This window comes from Chanos chanos, chromosome 8 (genome assembly GCF_902362185.1).
Source record: "Chanos chanos chromosome 8, fChaCha1.1, whole genome shotgun sequence".
In the NCBI taxonomy this organism is placed as follows: domain Eukaryota; kingdom Metazoa; phylum Chordata; class Actinopteri; order Gonorynchiformes; family Chanidae; genus Chanos; species Chanos chanos.
Window position 1 is genome coordinate 48,069,631 of NC_044502.1, and position 13,924 is coordinate 48,083,554.

The 13,924-nt window shown below is 40.5% G+C and overlaps 2 protein-coding genes across 3 annotated transcripts; both read left to right on the forward strand.

Moving 5' to 3' along the window:
* Positions 1–906: 906 nt before the first annotated feature.
* Positions 907–2,123, forward strand: hoxa13b (homeobox A13b). 2 transcript variants are annotated; one of them, XM_030782117.1, is made up of 2 exons: positions 907–1,594; positions 1,897–2,123. In XM_030782117.1, exons 1-2 carry the CDS (start codon positions 907–909, stop codon positions 2,121–2,123), a joined length of 915 nt encoding a protein of 304 aa, XP_030637977.1. The 2 variants fall into 2 exon arrangements, with proteins under 2 accessions (XP_030637977.1, XP_030637978.1); XM_030782118.1 differs by having other exon boundaries at positions 907–1,546; positions 1,882–2,123.
* Positions 2,124–8,111: 5,988 nt separating this feature from the next.
* hoxa11b (homeobox A11b) lies at positions 8,112–9,744 on the forward strand. The gene is made up of 2 exons (XM_030782194.1): positions 8,112–8,745; positions 9,512–9,744. Exons 1-2 carry the CDS (start codon positions 8,112–8,114, stop codon positions 9,742–9,744), a joined length of 867 nt encoding a protein of 288 aa, XP_030638054.1.
* Positions 9,745–13,924: the final 4,180 nt, after the last annotated feature.

Here is a 13,924-nt window from a genome sequence, read left to right on the forward strand (position 1 = left end):
GGATCTGTCCATAAATACTGACACGGAAATCAACCAGAGGTCAATGTAACATAGACTATTTTGCAATTGAACATATGAGACATAGGCTATATGTGATTTCAGGTCGCCTGTCCCTGTCGCGAGCAATTCTCTTTCATGAGGAAGACAGGTTATTGTACAGTCAGTTAAAGATAAAGTAATAAAAATGACAACCAGTGCGCCACGACAGAATCAGTGACAATCTATTTGAAAAGCGTATTCAGTTTAAATCAGTCTTTCTGGCTTGGGCTGAGTTGCGTGGACGGAGAAGAATGATTTTAGAACAGAGGCAGAACAAAACAGGTAGGAATCTCGTATTAATCATATAAGAAAATTCGGTCCCAGTCACGACAAAAAAAAAAACCCCTTAAGATATTAGTAGCCATAACTAGGCCTATTTCTGTTTCGAAACTGATTTGCAGTGCGAGACAGTTCTCAGCATAGTAATTCCACTCTCAGTAATCAGCGAGTTAAATGACAGGTAAAAGCAGTGTAACACTGTAATACGCTCTATTTGGCTGTTTTACGATTTATTTCATGCGCAGTTACATCAAATTGGAAATCTACCTCGGTTCCACTTTGAAAGACTGCGCTTACCTCCCATGTGTTAAAGTCAATTTTATTTTTAAATCCCTCTATATCCTTATCAGATCGAAATGTCATTTATCGAGCTTGAAACATGTTATCTGCGGTTTACACATTTATCAACTTCTTTGCATATCACGTGTCTCAGTTCGGCCAATAATCGCTCGACCTTCATGTACAGAGGCGCATGAGTATCGGTTACCCTGAGATTCTCTCTGTGTGTGTATATGTGTGTGTTTGTATGTGTTTCAATCGTGAGGCTTTTCTGAAAAAGAGCAGCTTTGGCTTAATGCAGGGCGTGCTATGACAGCCTCGTTACTGCTCCACTCGCGCTGGATCGACCCGGTGATGTTTCTCTATGACAACGGCGCGGACAACATTAACAAAAGTATGGAGGGATTCGTGGGAAGCAATTTCACTGCGAACCAGTGCAGGAATCTCGTGTCCCACCCGACTTCACTGGCTCCGAGCACGACTTACGCGTCGAGCGAGGTGCCAGTATCTGGCATGAGTGAAGCTGTCAAACAATGCAGCCCCTGTTCGGCGGTACAGAGCTCCCCTGGTGCCTCTTTGCCCTATGGATATTTTGGCAGCGGTTACTACCAATGCAGGATGTCACATCACAACAGCAAATCCTGCGCGCAGCCTTCGTCTTACGGGGAGAAATACATGGACACGTCCATTTCTGGAGAGGAATTCCCATCCAGAGCAAAGGAATATACTTTTTATCAGGGATACTCGCCTGGCCCGTATCAACCTGTTCCGAGCTATCTGGACATGCCCGTAGTACCAGCGCTAAGCGCTCCGGCAGAACCGAGACACGACTCTTTATTGCCAGTTGAGACATATCAGCCCTGGACCATCGGTAACGGGTGGAACAGCCCGGTGTACTGTCCCAAAGACCAGACACAGTCAAACCATCTGTGGAAATCAACTATTCAAGGTAGGTCTGTCCATTTTCCCGATTTTCTCAGATCATCTCGACTGAAAAGTTAAACTGAAATATAGCTATTATTTCGCATTGTAATGATTTGATTGTATGGGGATGCCCGCGTCCATATACAGACAATTACGAAAAAAAAAGTTTCTATCCTTTATTTGTTATCCAGTCGTTTATAAATGATTTTCAGACTTTATACTTCACCTGTCTTGCGTAATTACCCCAAGGCCTTTTCAGGTTTACGCTGTGACACTCTGGGCGAGCTAGCTTTCATGAATAGTAGATTTCTCAACAACGGTTTGATAACCCCAACTCCCCCCCCCCCCCCCCCCCCCCAGAAAACGGACCGGCAGCTGACTGCAGCTCAGTTCGGCGGGGGAGAAAGAAACGCGTGCCCTATACCAAGATCCAGCTAAAGGAGCTCGAGCGAGAATACGCCACGAATAAGTTCATCACCAAGGATAAACGAAGGAGGATTTCCGCCCAAACGAACCTGACGGAGCGACAAGTCACTATCTGGTTTCAAAACAGGCGAGTGAAAGAGAAGAAAGTGATTAGTAAATTCAAGACCATCAGTTAAAACCCTCAAAATGAAAGAAAGCCAAAACAAACGTTGTCAAAATTGAAGGAACTTTATGATAATTTATTCTCCACATTGCGCCTTCCTTCACGTCAGTGCTCACTGAGACTCTGTAGGATTGTGCGGAATTTTTTCTACTTAATTTTCCTGAGAACATTTTTACAGTTTGGGGCAGAAAAGGGTGAAGGAAATGTTCTAAATCTGTAGGTTTATTTCCCCCCTTTTTTGTTCATTTTGATGTGGCAATTCCCCATTTCAACCGCTTCAAGGATCACCGCTTGAAAATATTCAGATCCCGGGAGGATTATACTCAAACTGAAAATGGGGGCATCGTCTTTTTTAACTGCATATTCTTCTGACTTCACATGTGGGACTTGCCTCCTGTATAAATAAAGTACACCAGCATTACCCACTTCATCTATGGCAAAATATTCTGTTCGAAAGCACTTCATTTTCAATTACTTTGTATGATGTCTGTTTGCAGCATAAGCCTTTACGCCTGATTAGATCATCCCGTTTTGTTCTTCGGCTTTAAATATATTTTTAAATCACAATATGCAACAAGATAATCTCAAATTCGACTCAATTCACTTACTTTAATGTTTTTGGAAACGTTGAAAAATTAAAGAACTGAAACAGTTCACAAAAATATGTCATATAAACCCGAATTGTCATTGCTGAAATCCCCATGACGAAGGGTTTTAATTTTGAAATCTATTTTCATATTTTTCCCTAGTTCTCTTTCTTCACCATTCATCATAGTTTTGTCATTATAAAGAGTCGGTGCTTCTGAACAAATAAATCAGTTCCTGCTATTTTCTTATTCACGTTCCTTCAGTTTACACATTGATTTTAGAGAGCTTAGGGAGAGTGACAGTTACAACAAACGCGTATATAACCATTAAAAACCTGGTTTGAGAGCGTCAGAATCTTTGGGCTGCCTAGCGTCTTGGGTTGCCATCTTGTGGATAATGTTTGTTATTGCAGCGCATTGAAACTCTGGGCAAATATTTCTCTTTTGGTCCAAATACGCCAACACATAAAACATGCAGGTAATATAAGACAGAATACGCATAACACCCATATTTTAATGCATATTATTTATTTATTCATTGATTAGAATTTTCTTTATAGATTTATCGACCCCTGTATTGGTGATTACTTTATGGGAAAAAAAAACTTCAACTGAAGGAGAAGAAAGACTGACAAAACGAGTTTTTTCTACTGGTTCATTGTGTCAAATATCTCTTTCAATTTTTGTATGAAAGAAAGACACTTTCACTCTGTATGAGTGTGTATGTGTGTGTGGGATTGGGTCTCTCTCTCTCTCTCTCTCTCTCTGTGTGGGTGGGTGTGGGTTTATGTGTGTGCGGTGGAAAAGTAAAATTAATTGCAGCCTATAGTTTTCAGCTAAGGCTCTAAGACTCATATTTTCCCCAGTTAATCTCCACAGCTTTTCCAAATGGTTTTTAGTCTATCATGACAAATAATATTATCAACACTGAATGAATGTTTTAGTGGATGATCATGTTTTTACTCAGGAAACGCAACACATGCGCTCGATCATCAAAACCGTTGAATGACCGTTTACATCTGTGGTTGATCTCTTTTATTTCAGAACAAAAACAAAACATATCCTGCCAAGAACAGCGAACAGCGATTTCAAAAAACAGTAAAAACACATTTTAATAAATTAGCGGTTGGAAAGAAATTCAGATGTAAAGCTATGAGTTGGAAAATCATGTGTTGTCTATTCAGTAGCATAGCATATATTGCCAAATTGATCATAAATACCATTATTGTTAAAAAAAAATCATCTCCATTGCGTGTGTGTGAGTGTTTACATTTTTTCCAAGCGTTATTAAGCACAAATACGCAACGTCGATGCTGATTGGCCTGCCCCACACCTCACACAAATTTGTCACCTTTTAGTAACTGTAAGGACTCCCCTGGAAGATAAAAGGAAAGTCTGCCACACTGCACAAATTTAAGCATGACAGTGATCAACGTTCAGGTCTGAAAAACAGAGGCATGAAAGACAGGGTTTACTATCCTGTCCCTCTGAGTTTTTCTCAGCAGTAAAATAGGTACTCTGTGACGGCTTGACACAAATGCGCCATAACCCAACACTTTAAGTGGGCATGTGGTGACTCTTGTCGCGTCAGCCAATGAGAGAAACGACTATGAGAATGCCCGGATGGACAGTGGACGCTGTGATAAACGGATTGTGGAAGCGTGCATGCCTGTTTTATACTGCCACCCCAAGGCCAAGTGTGCAATTACATGTCGATGTCGCGCTTCAAACGGGGCGGCGACCCCACAGTTCAAACTAAAATAATCTAAACTTAATTTTTTAAAAATCCCTGTTTATATCATGGCTTGGACCTCTGACGGAATCAGCGATGGGGGAAATATAAACAGTTTTACCACCCAGAATTTCTGTAAAGGTGTACTTCACGTTGATGGTATTTCAGACATCAGACACCAATTTTCGTATTTTACCTTTTTATACCAAGGACTCTTTATTATGAGAAGCGTTATTAGCCTGCCAATATTAAGCTAACGACCAGCAGAATGTCACAACAAACAGTTTTGGTAATGGTTTCAAGTGGTAATCGTGTAAAAGTCGCCCGTCACTCACTAGACCTAACGGAGATGAGAGTGGTGAGATAATATACAGTTTACAACTAAAATTCCCCACAAACATACTGTAAAGCTACAAAAAGCTTGCACTAATATTCCCAATTTTCATTCATTTATGTCATCGGAGAGAGAGAGAGAGAGAGAGTAGTTGTCTGGGCTTTTGACATAAATTAAATAATCTAATATATTCAGTATTCCTCAATCCACATGCCTACGCACCACTCTTGGTTAAGATGCATGGGCCACACACCAGTTTGTCCAAGGTTATGACTATTCAGCGTCGTTTCTCAAATGAATCTGTTTTCAGACTGTCTTTAATGCCGCCATCTTCGGTCACCTGCAGAAACAAGAACCATTTCAAAACTTTGCCACATTTCGAGAGGAAAATCTGACGAGCAAGTGCAGGGCACAATCTGGATTGAGTTAAATCAAAGTCCGTGACAAAGGCAATAATCACATCCCTCCCCAGTTGAATAGACCATACACGACATATTACAAAATTAACAAAACACATATTCCTCGCAAAATTAGTCACAACAGTTTGCACCAGCACTGTGCGCAGACGGTGTGAACGTGTTGTCTCAAGGAGAAGAAATTTTCTAAAAGTTGTGATAGTGTACCACTGACGAATTTCCGAATCATTTAAACTATCGGTTGTTCTGGGTCAGTGAACATCACGCGACAATATCAGTAAACCAAACAGATTATGCTCCGTTACAACGAAAACTTCTCTTCGAAATAAACAAATTTGTCAAATGCAGTGTGATTGCAGCTTCATCATGCTTAGCCTACAGAAGGCATGAAGCGCGCGTGTGTTATATTAATTATAAAGTAAGTATAATCGACTGGACGTTTATAAATTCAACACGTATTAAAATGCAGTTAGATTGAATTTAAGCACGCGCCCAATATTAAATAGTTTCTGTTTAAAGAAAAGCAGAAAACGCGTAAATCAGTGAGACCTTATGATTAATATTTAAGACGGTTCAAACGGTTTATATATATATATACACACACACACACACGCACGCACACACACACACACGCACACACACACACACGCACACACGCACACACACACACACACATATATATATATATATATATATATACACACACACACAGATTTATAATAATAATGCTATTAATGCTCCGAAAACTGCACGAAAATTCAAATTAAGATTTCTGGCGTGGAACCGATGGTAAGCCTATTTGTTTGGCCAGTCGTAACAACTCTGCAAGGCAATACAATATAATTTTCTTCAGTTATTAGTGGTATGAACTGATGACAAATTGCTGTGCTTTCTGACGGCCTTAAGGGTGGACAGAGTTCTCTTTTTTCTCCGGATGTTGGCCCAAACTTATGATGACAAGAGTGAGAATTTCTGACAATCCCTTAGTCCGCTTAACTAACTTCAACCGGTGAACGGGGTGTTTGTGGCCTTTACGTGGGCCCTGCAACTGACCCCCACCCGTCCGCTACTCAAACTTGAGGTCTTACACACACTACACACTACAAAAACTACAGCACATTGAACTCATGGCTTGGTAGTTTGCCCCAGCAGTGAAACTGTAGTGACCATTTCAAACGAATAACATTTGCCGCTCTTTCATCACTAAAACGTCAACGGTTTGACTTTGTTTTCGCGGTTCTCCAGCAAATAATTTGTAGCATTTTTTGCATTTTGAGATCTCACCTCTCAGTTGAATATTACTGAGAGCAGTTTTTTACTCTTACCCATGACTTTGGGTGTGACTGAGGTTTAAATATCATGGCATCTCCGGATGCCAACCGTGGCCTGTTCACCGATAAAGGCACAGGTCACTTACTCGCAGGGCCATTAAACCGGGTCTGAATGTCAAGGAAGGTGTCCTTGTGCTTGCCACGCTGCATCTAATTAAGCTTTCAAAACTAAAATAGCAAAAAACGAATTTTCCTCTTTGGCGGAACCGAGGGTCATCGCCAATACATTGAGAAAATGACTGGGATGAGGATATAATTACGTGTATGAACCTGACTTGACAATCTCAATTTTGGCTGTTAGGTTTTAATGGAAAAATACCCTTCTCCTCGGTTAATTTGTAATCTCTGCGATACATACGCTTTAAAATGAGTCGCATACGTCATCAGAACCTGTCCAGGAGAAGACGTTTCTGGTCCATATCCTTGTAGGCCTCGATGGTTCCTGATTAGACCTTATAAGGCTAACGCGGTATAGAGCAGCTGTCTGGAGCTCTCGAAGCCAAAAATGAAAATGCAAATTTAACTGGAATAATAGCCCACCATCCCTTTAAGACAATTTAACATTGTATGTCATGTAATGATAGGCTACACATTTTAAAACATCTATTTTCTTTAGTACCCCATTAAAATGTATTTAGTATTGATTTGGCTGTAGCAAGTTGCTAGATATGCTGGGAACACAGCAAACGCCATACCTCACGTCTCATTTCGACACACACACACACAAACACACACACACACATATATATATATATATATATGCACGCACACACACATACATATGTATATATGTGTGTGTGTGTGTGTGTGTGTGTATATATATATATATATATATATATATATATATAGATAGATAGATAGATAGATAGATAGATAGATAGAGAGAGAGATGACCTAAATGAGTGAAATGTCCACTGTAATTTTAACATTTCAAAACAAATCAGCAATAATAAGATTCCTGAGATGGATAGTCAAAAATCTATACATTACCGATTACGTGGATTTTGGCGGCTAACATGTGTTACCTCTAGCATAAAGAGGCGATTGGCTTCACGACAACGGCGCCGCAAATATATTTACGGAAAATAAATGACCATTAATTTAATAATTCTAAATCAGCTCACTTACAATCAGCTGCACACAGGTCTTCCCGCCGCGGACCGTTTATTGTGTGAGAATGGAGAGTAAACGAAAGCACTTGAAGCCACGAACTATAAATGACCTGATCTCTCTTTAAAATCCTTTTAAGTGTTGGTGATTTGTGCGATTAGGCGTTGATTAAAGCACCCACAATGTAAAAGAAAAATGACTTAAATTAAACAACATAGATATGCTTTACATGCCACAGCGCCTCAACGTTAATACAAGTCGACAAACTATAGCCTACCCGCACACACATTGGGAGAGGTATATGTCAATTTCTGGCCTTGGTCACATGACTGGCGTTGTGAGTAATGGATGGAAATTGATCTCCACGTCAGCTCACTTCTCAAAATTTCAGCTGTGCGGATAACAGTCAAAGCCACTGGAGCACCAGCACAGCACAGCGACGAAGATGCGAAGCCGGACCGGAGTTGGGGAGTATCCGACCTAGAAACAAGATGGATTTTGATGAGAGGGTGGTGTCTGTGGGCTCCAACATGTATCTGCCCAGCTGCACTTACTACGTCTCGGGGACGGATTTCTCTAGCCTCCCTCCTTTCCTTCCTCAGAACCCACCGTCTTGTCCCATTTCATACTCATATTCCGCATCAAACCTGACACAAGTTCAGTCCGTTAGAGAGGTCGCCTTCAGAGACTATGGCATTGACACAACCGCTAAGTGGCACCACAGGGGAAATCTGTCTCACTGCTACCCCACTGAAGACATGGTGAGCCGAGATTGTCTGTCTAGCCCGGGGACTTTAGGGGAGATGTTTTCGAAAAACAATTCGGTCATGTACCACTCCGGTTCGAACCATGCTCCCAACATGTACGGCAGTGTAGGGAGAAACGGAGTGCTGCCCCAAGTCTTCGATCAGTTTTTCGACACGTCATACGGGAGTGGAGAGAGCTTATCCACAGAGAACCCTCCAGTGATGGATAGAACTACCGCCAAGGAACCTCTGGACTCTCGCGTGCCTGACTCACATACTTGCAGGGGAGAGACTAGAGAGCGAGAGGAGCGGCGCGAGGAGGGCAGCAGTAGTCCCGAATCCTCTTCCGGCAACAACGAGGAAAAATACAGCAACAGCAGCAGTGCGTATGAACACGCGCTCCGGCTTTCTGAGAAAGTTTCTAATCTAAGGCGCTACCGTTAAAGAGTTTTATATGCTGTTTTATAAGCGCATAAGGTTTATGGAGGGCCCTGTAGATTTACCCTCTAACAAAAACTCTGTTATAAACGCAAGATCACGTGTTTGAAATTGGCCGTGAAAGATCGGTCATTTTCCCCTCAAAACTTGCACATAACAGAATTTTCTGCTTGGTTGTAAACAGATAGTTATTTACATCTCAGAGAAATCACTGAGAGTTGCATAACGTAGTCGCTGAATTGTTTGTTCGTTTTATAAGCACATATTGGCATCTCAACGCTGAAAATGCCCTGGCCCCGTCTTGGCAAAAGCGGTTTGCTTTGCTGATTGTTTACTGTCAAACGAACTATGACGTATTGCTTTTCTCCTCAGCACTGAAACAGTCAAATGACTAGAATTTAGTTTCATGTCAAAGCGGTTCAGGTTGGCCCACCGTTGCAATTAACAATTCATCTGACCGTACCTGATACTCAGTAAGTTTACAGCTTTATACTGAAGAATTGGCCTTCAGCCTTTCTCAGCGACTTCAACGAACAAGTAAACATAGCAATATGGTGTTGAGTGAAAAACACAAAAATCACAATTTTACTGCAAACTGCAATCTGACAGCGCCTCTTTGTTTTTCATTTCTGTCACTGTCTAGATTATATGTAACGTTTATTCTGTATTGTTCAAATTAAAATTATTCGATGCTCCCTCTTTCCCAGGTGGACAGAGAATGCGGAAAAAGAGATGTCCATATACGAAGTATCAAATCAGAGAACTGGAGAGAGAATTCTTTTTCAGTGTTTACATTAACAAAGAGAAACGTCTTCAGCTCTCCAGGCTGCTCAACCTGACAGATCGCCAAGTCAAAATATGGTTTCAGAACAGACGAATGAAGGAGAAGAAGTTGAACAGGGACCGTTTGCAGTTTTACAGCACGAATCCTTTGCTTTAGGATTTTCCCTTAGACACGACTCCTCATCGCCGTGTTCGCAGAGGAGCAACGCTTCCCTTCAGTTAAAGCTCATTCCGGCTCTCCTTCAGCTTTCGGCCAGTGTACGGAGCGGCCCCATAAGCTACTCATCTCAATACACACCGTCTCTCCCTTCGTGTTCTTACATATATGTAGTAAAATTCTTCTTCTTCTTCTTCTTCTTCTTCTTCTTCTTCTTCTTCTTCTCGGTATTATTATTGTTATTATTATTGTTGTTGTCATCATCATCATCATCATCATCATCATCATCATCAACAACAACAACAACAACAACAACAACAACAACAACAATAATAATAATAATAATAATAATAATATTAGAATGGTATGATGCTCCTTTTGTCTTTTTGGAATTCGGTAATGTAGAAATCATTGTCTGAACAAGCCCCCTTATATATATTTATAAACGTGGCATTGTGTATTCGTATTTATCTAGGCTTTTTTTTTTTGGAGAGGAACTGGAACCAGGGGCAGTGAATTTATATTTCACTGCAATTCTTTCACTCAACCTTATGTTGTCATGTGTTCATATTCTAGTCCTTATGCTTTAATGTTTTGCTTAAAAATACTAGCTCAAGTTAAAAATACCCTCAGCCCAGCCGTGTAGGCTTCACTTTAACAGATTTAATAAATCGTGTATTTTGAAACGTTTTAAATGTTAAACTGAATTTCGAATCAATCAGAGATGGGCATAAGCCAGACTGGTTAAACGGCTCCTCGCCCTTGAAACCTTTGTCTGATATGCATTTAAATACTGAAACATTTCACTGTGGGTAGGGAGGTTTTCGGATGTCTCAAGGTTTTTTCAGCCAGGAGACTATTTACATTTATAAATGTAGTGCATGTAAATGCATATATACCTCTGTCCTTGCCTCAAACACAGTGAAGCAATAATGGGTCGCCGGTGTTGTTTTAAAGTTCACTCTTTTTTGTTCAGATACGCTGTATATTCGTGTTTGTATAGGAGCTCTGTCCCAGTTGGCCGTCCGGAACATTTCATGATTGTATAAAGAGTTTGAATTTGTTTAAAACATATCGTGTTTCCTCTTTCTTTCACCTTTCTGTCGTTTACACGAAGCGGAGGATCAAATTTATGATAAATTTAGCATCATATTACCTCCCAGAACTTCACAAATGATTCATAGATCAGATTCCCAGATCTGTAATAATTAATACCTCATATCCATTACGGAACTCACCAAAACGTGACATTTCCACCCTAAATTAATCAAACAGACCTCAGCACTCTCAACGCACTAACCCAAATATGTCTTGCTTTAATTCTTCGCAGCAACAACAAACCTTTAAAGAACCTCTCCATACTTAATGGTTCTGTTGGAAGGACGTGGAAATGAATATAATAATGCCGGCGAGATCGGGATCTTACTGTTAATTTGCCAAAGACCATTTAGATTAGAATGTTACAAATGTTACATAAAAACTATGACATCACTAATATTCAGATATGTAAAACCTAGCATTAAAGACGAACTTAATCTGTCTTATTTTGCCAAACTTTTGTGGCAATATCTAGATCTCCCATTGTATAAGTCCACAAACACAAAAAGGGCTGCATGACACTCTCAGGTCTAATAAACACAGACAACCGTGAGCCACTAACTCCTGCTTTACTGAACGCGCATCCTTTGAGACCAGCTGGAATTCCGGCCTAATTGCGGCACATCCCCCCGCCTGTTGCCGTAGGAACCCAGCCATAAAAGCTGTCTTAGTCTGGGAGCATTTGTAGAATTGGACTGTAGTGCAATAAACCGTCTGGGACCAAGGTTATTAACTGTGACTAAGGGGTTGAAACAGCGACTAGAGCCATTGAAAAGCTTGTGTTCACGGCCTTTTCCGCCATTATTTGTCTCCTCGTCCTTGGAGTGGAGGGAGTTTTTCAACAGTGCTCTATGCTCTAAATGTTTTCACCACTGAGTGGCGCCCTTCAGATCAAAGTCATTACCGTGGATTTGCCAATACCAGATGAACTGGTACTCCTCTTATACGGAAGAATCATACTGTCATTGACATCTCCCAGTTCCTCATAAGGTAAATATTCTTACTAATGTTCAGACGAGACTCATTTCCAGAATTATGATTACAAGTGCAATAAAACAGTTTTCATTTAGTTTAGCTCACTAGCATGCACCTAAAAATTAAATTGGGGAATCATTTTAATCTCACAAAAATATGCTGCATTACACACGTGCCACGTAGCAATCGATTCGCTATGTTTCTATCCTATACAAATAAAGTATTTTTATTATTATTATTATTATTATTATCCATTCTCTGCAAAGCGATTCGTTCCGCCGTTTGTCACAGTCTTGTCTCTGACTGTCCTTTCCTCCAAGGCTTCAAATATGGGCAACTAGTATCGTTATACATTAGTTTTGATAGTTTTATTGAAAAAGAAATTATATTCCAAACATGTCTGACATGCTTTTAAACCCCTGTTCCCTTTAACGCGCTCCCTGAGAAATAGACTAGAACCGAAGCAACTTGAAATGATGCGATGTCGGCAGGCAGGCTCCAACGAACCGGAGGCAGAAAGACAGAAAAGCAAAACAACCGCTGCTGAATCACCATTTACTTCAGAGCAAAATAAAAACATCCGCTGAATAGAATGTACCACATCGAAGACAACGTTAATATAAGTTATATCCCACCCCCTGCACGCCTCCCCTACGAGTGAGACAACTTATGTAGCCTATGAAATATGTGCCTAACGTTACACTAAAACACGAAATTTTATCGAGTCGAGGAGGAATTATTTTGCATCGAAAAATTAGTTCACTCACCTGCTCCACAAAAGGAAATTTTTTTGCATTGTTTTGCAAAATCCTTTTTTTAAATACAAAGGTGAATGCTGTGGTCAGATGTTCTAATGGAAATGTGTTATGTCTGAAGCTAAATCTACGAAAAATCAGCACTGGCATATTTTGGTCATGTTGATATTGCGGTCTGTTGACTCTCTGTAAAATCATATAAATTGCAGGTAGATTAAATTTTCATCAGTGGCGTCTGACAGTAACGATTATCCCAGAGCTGCTGTTCATATAGCGGATAGTTCAAATTTTAGTTCCAAACTGGAAATCTTTTCATTTAATTTCAAAGAGATCCTTTAAGTGAATTTTAGTTTTTTCCTCAGAATTTGAAATGGAACAAATGCATTTTTCATTCTTATTCTCTTTGGTTTGCTAAGAAATTACAGAATCTCGAATTTCCAAAACAATTACAAGTAAACATGTGTTTTGGTCTCTGTCTTTGCTAGAATAAATCTCACCGATTACGCCCTCTGGAGCTGCTGGGATTGGTTACCTTATTAGTAATTTACAGTGTACTTTCCGTCACTTCTTTGTGATCAAACTTGATGACAAACCATTTCTTCAGTTCTGCCATTGTTTTAGTCTTAGATTTGGAGAACGCTCTCCGAAAAATCACTTTCTCTAAATCTGAGCACGGATTTGACAAACTGGACCAGTATTGTACAGCATTGTAGATTTGTACCCCCCCCCCCCCCCCCAAGTATCTGAATGAAACTGTATATTCACTTTTAGTCCGTCATAGGAAATGGATACCGACCATTCATTTTGAACTTGGATACAGTTAGGCGTTAATGAATCGTCAGACTGTGACTGGGTGATTTAAACCTCGTTCATTCTCCCTTGACAGTGACAGTCACCAATGATGCGCTTAAAGTGTTGTTTTGGGCAAGGCTACTGCAATCGTAAATGTTTACAACTAAGATCCCTCGCGCTGGTTATGTTCTCTCTCTCTCTCTCTCTCTCTCTCTGAGTGTGTGTTTGTGTGTGTGCCCCCGCGCGAGCTACTCTTAAGCGTTAAAAACGCGAGGGCGAATCTGTGTTTGAGCGGTAGCGTCGTTCCTGAATGCAGACAGAATGAAATGCGTCTGGATTCCCCCCGTTCCTTCCTATTTTCCATTTTAATTTGGGGTTTAATTCATGTTTACCCCCTTTTTTACAATTCAAAACCGGTGTGTCAGTAGTGGATATGTCACACTACAATTACGTGCATACAGTGGGAGGAGTCTCAGTTCTAGTTGCATCGTAATTGGCTGGTAGCTCCCTCTGAGTTGTACGCTTATCAGTAATTAGATTCAGCATGTTTTGCACAAGAA

Excerpts from the sequence above, each read along its gene's own strand:
- hoxa13b (XM_030782117.1), top strand. The coding sequence starts at position 907 with ATGACAGCCTCGTTACTGCTCCACTCGCGCTGGATCGACCCGGTGATG. Across the intron at positions 1,595-1,896 it reads CAGATCATCTCGACTGAAAA|CTGACTGCAGCTCAGTTCGG; the intron begins GTTAAACTGAAA and ends ACGGACCGGCAG.
- hoxa11b (XM_030782194.1), top strand. The coding sequence starts at position 8,112 with ATGGATTTTGATGAGAGGGTGGTGTCTGTGGGCTCCAACATGTATCTG. Across the intron at positions 8,746-9,511 it reads GGAAAAATACAGCAACAGCA|GTGGACAGAGAATGCGGAAA; the intron begins GCAGTGCGTATG and ends CCTCTTTCCCAG.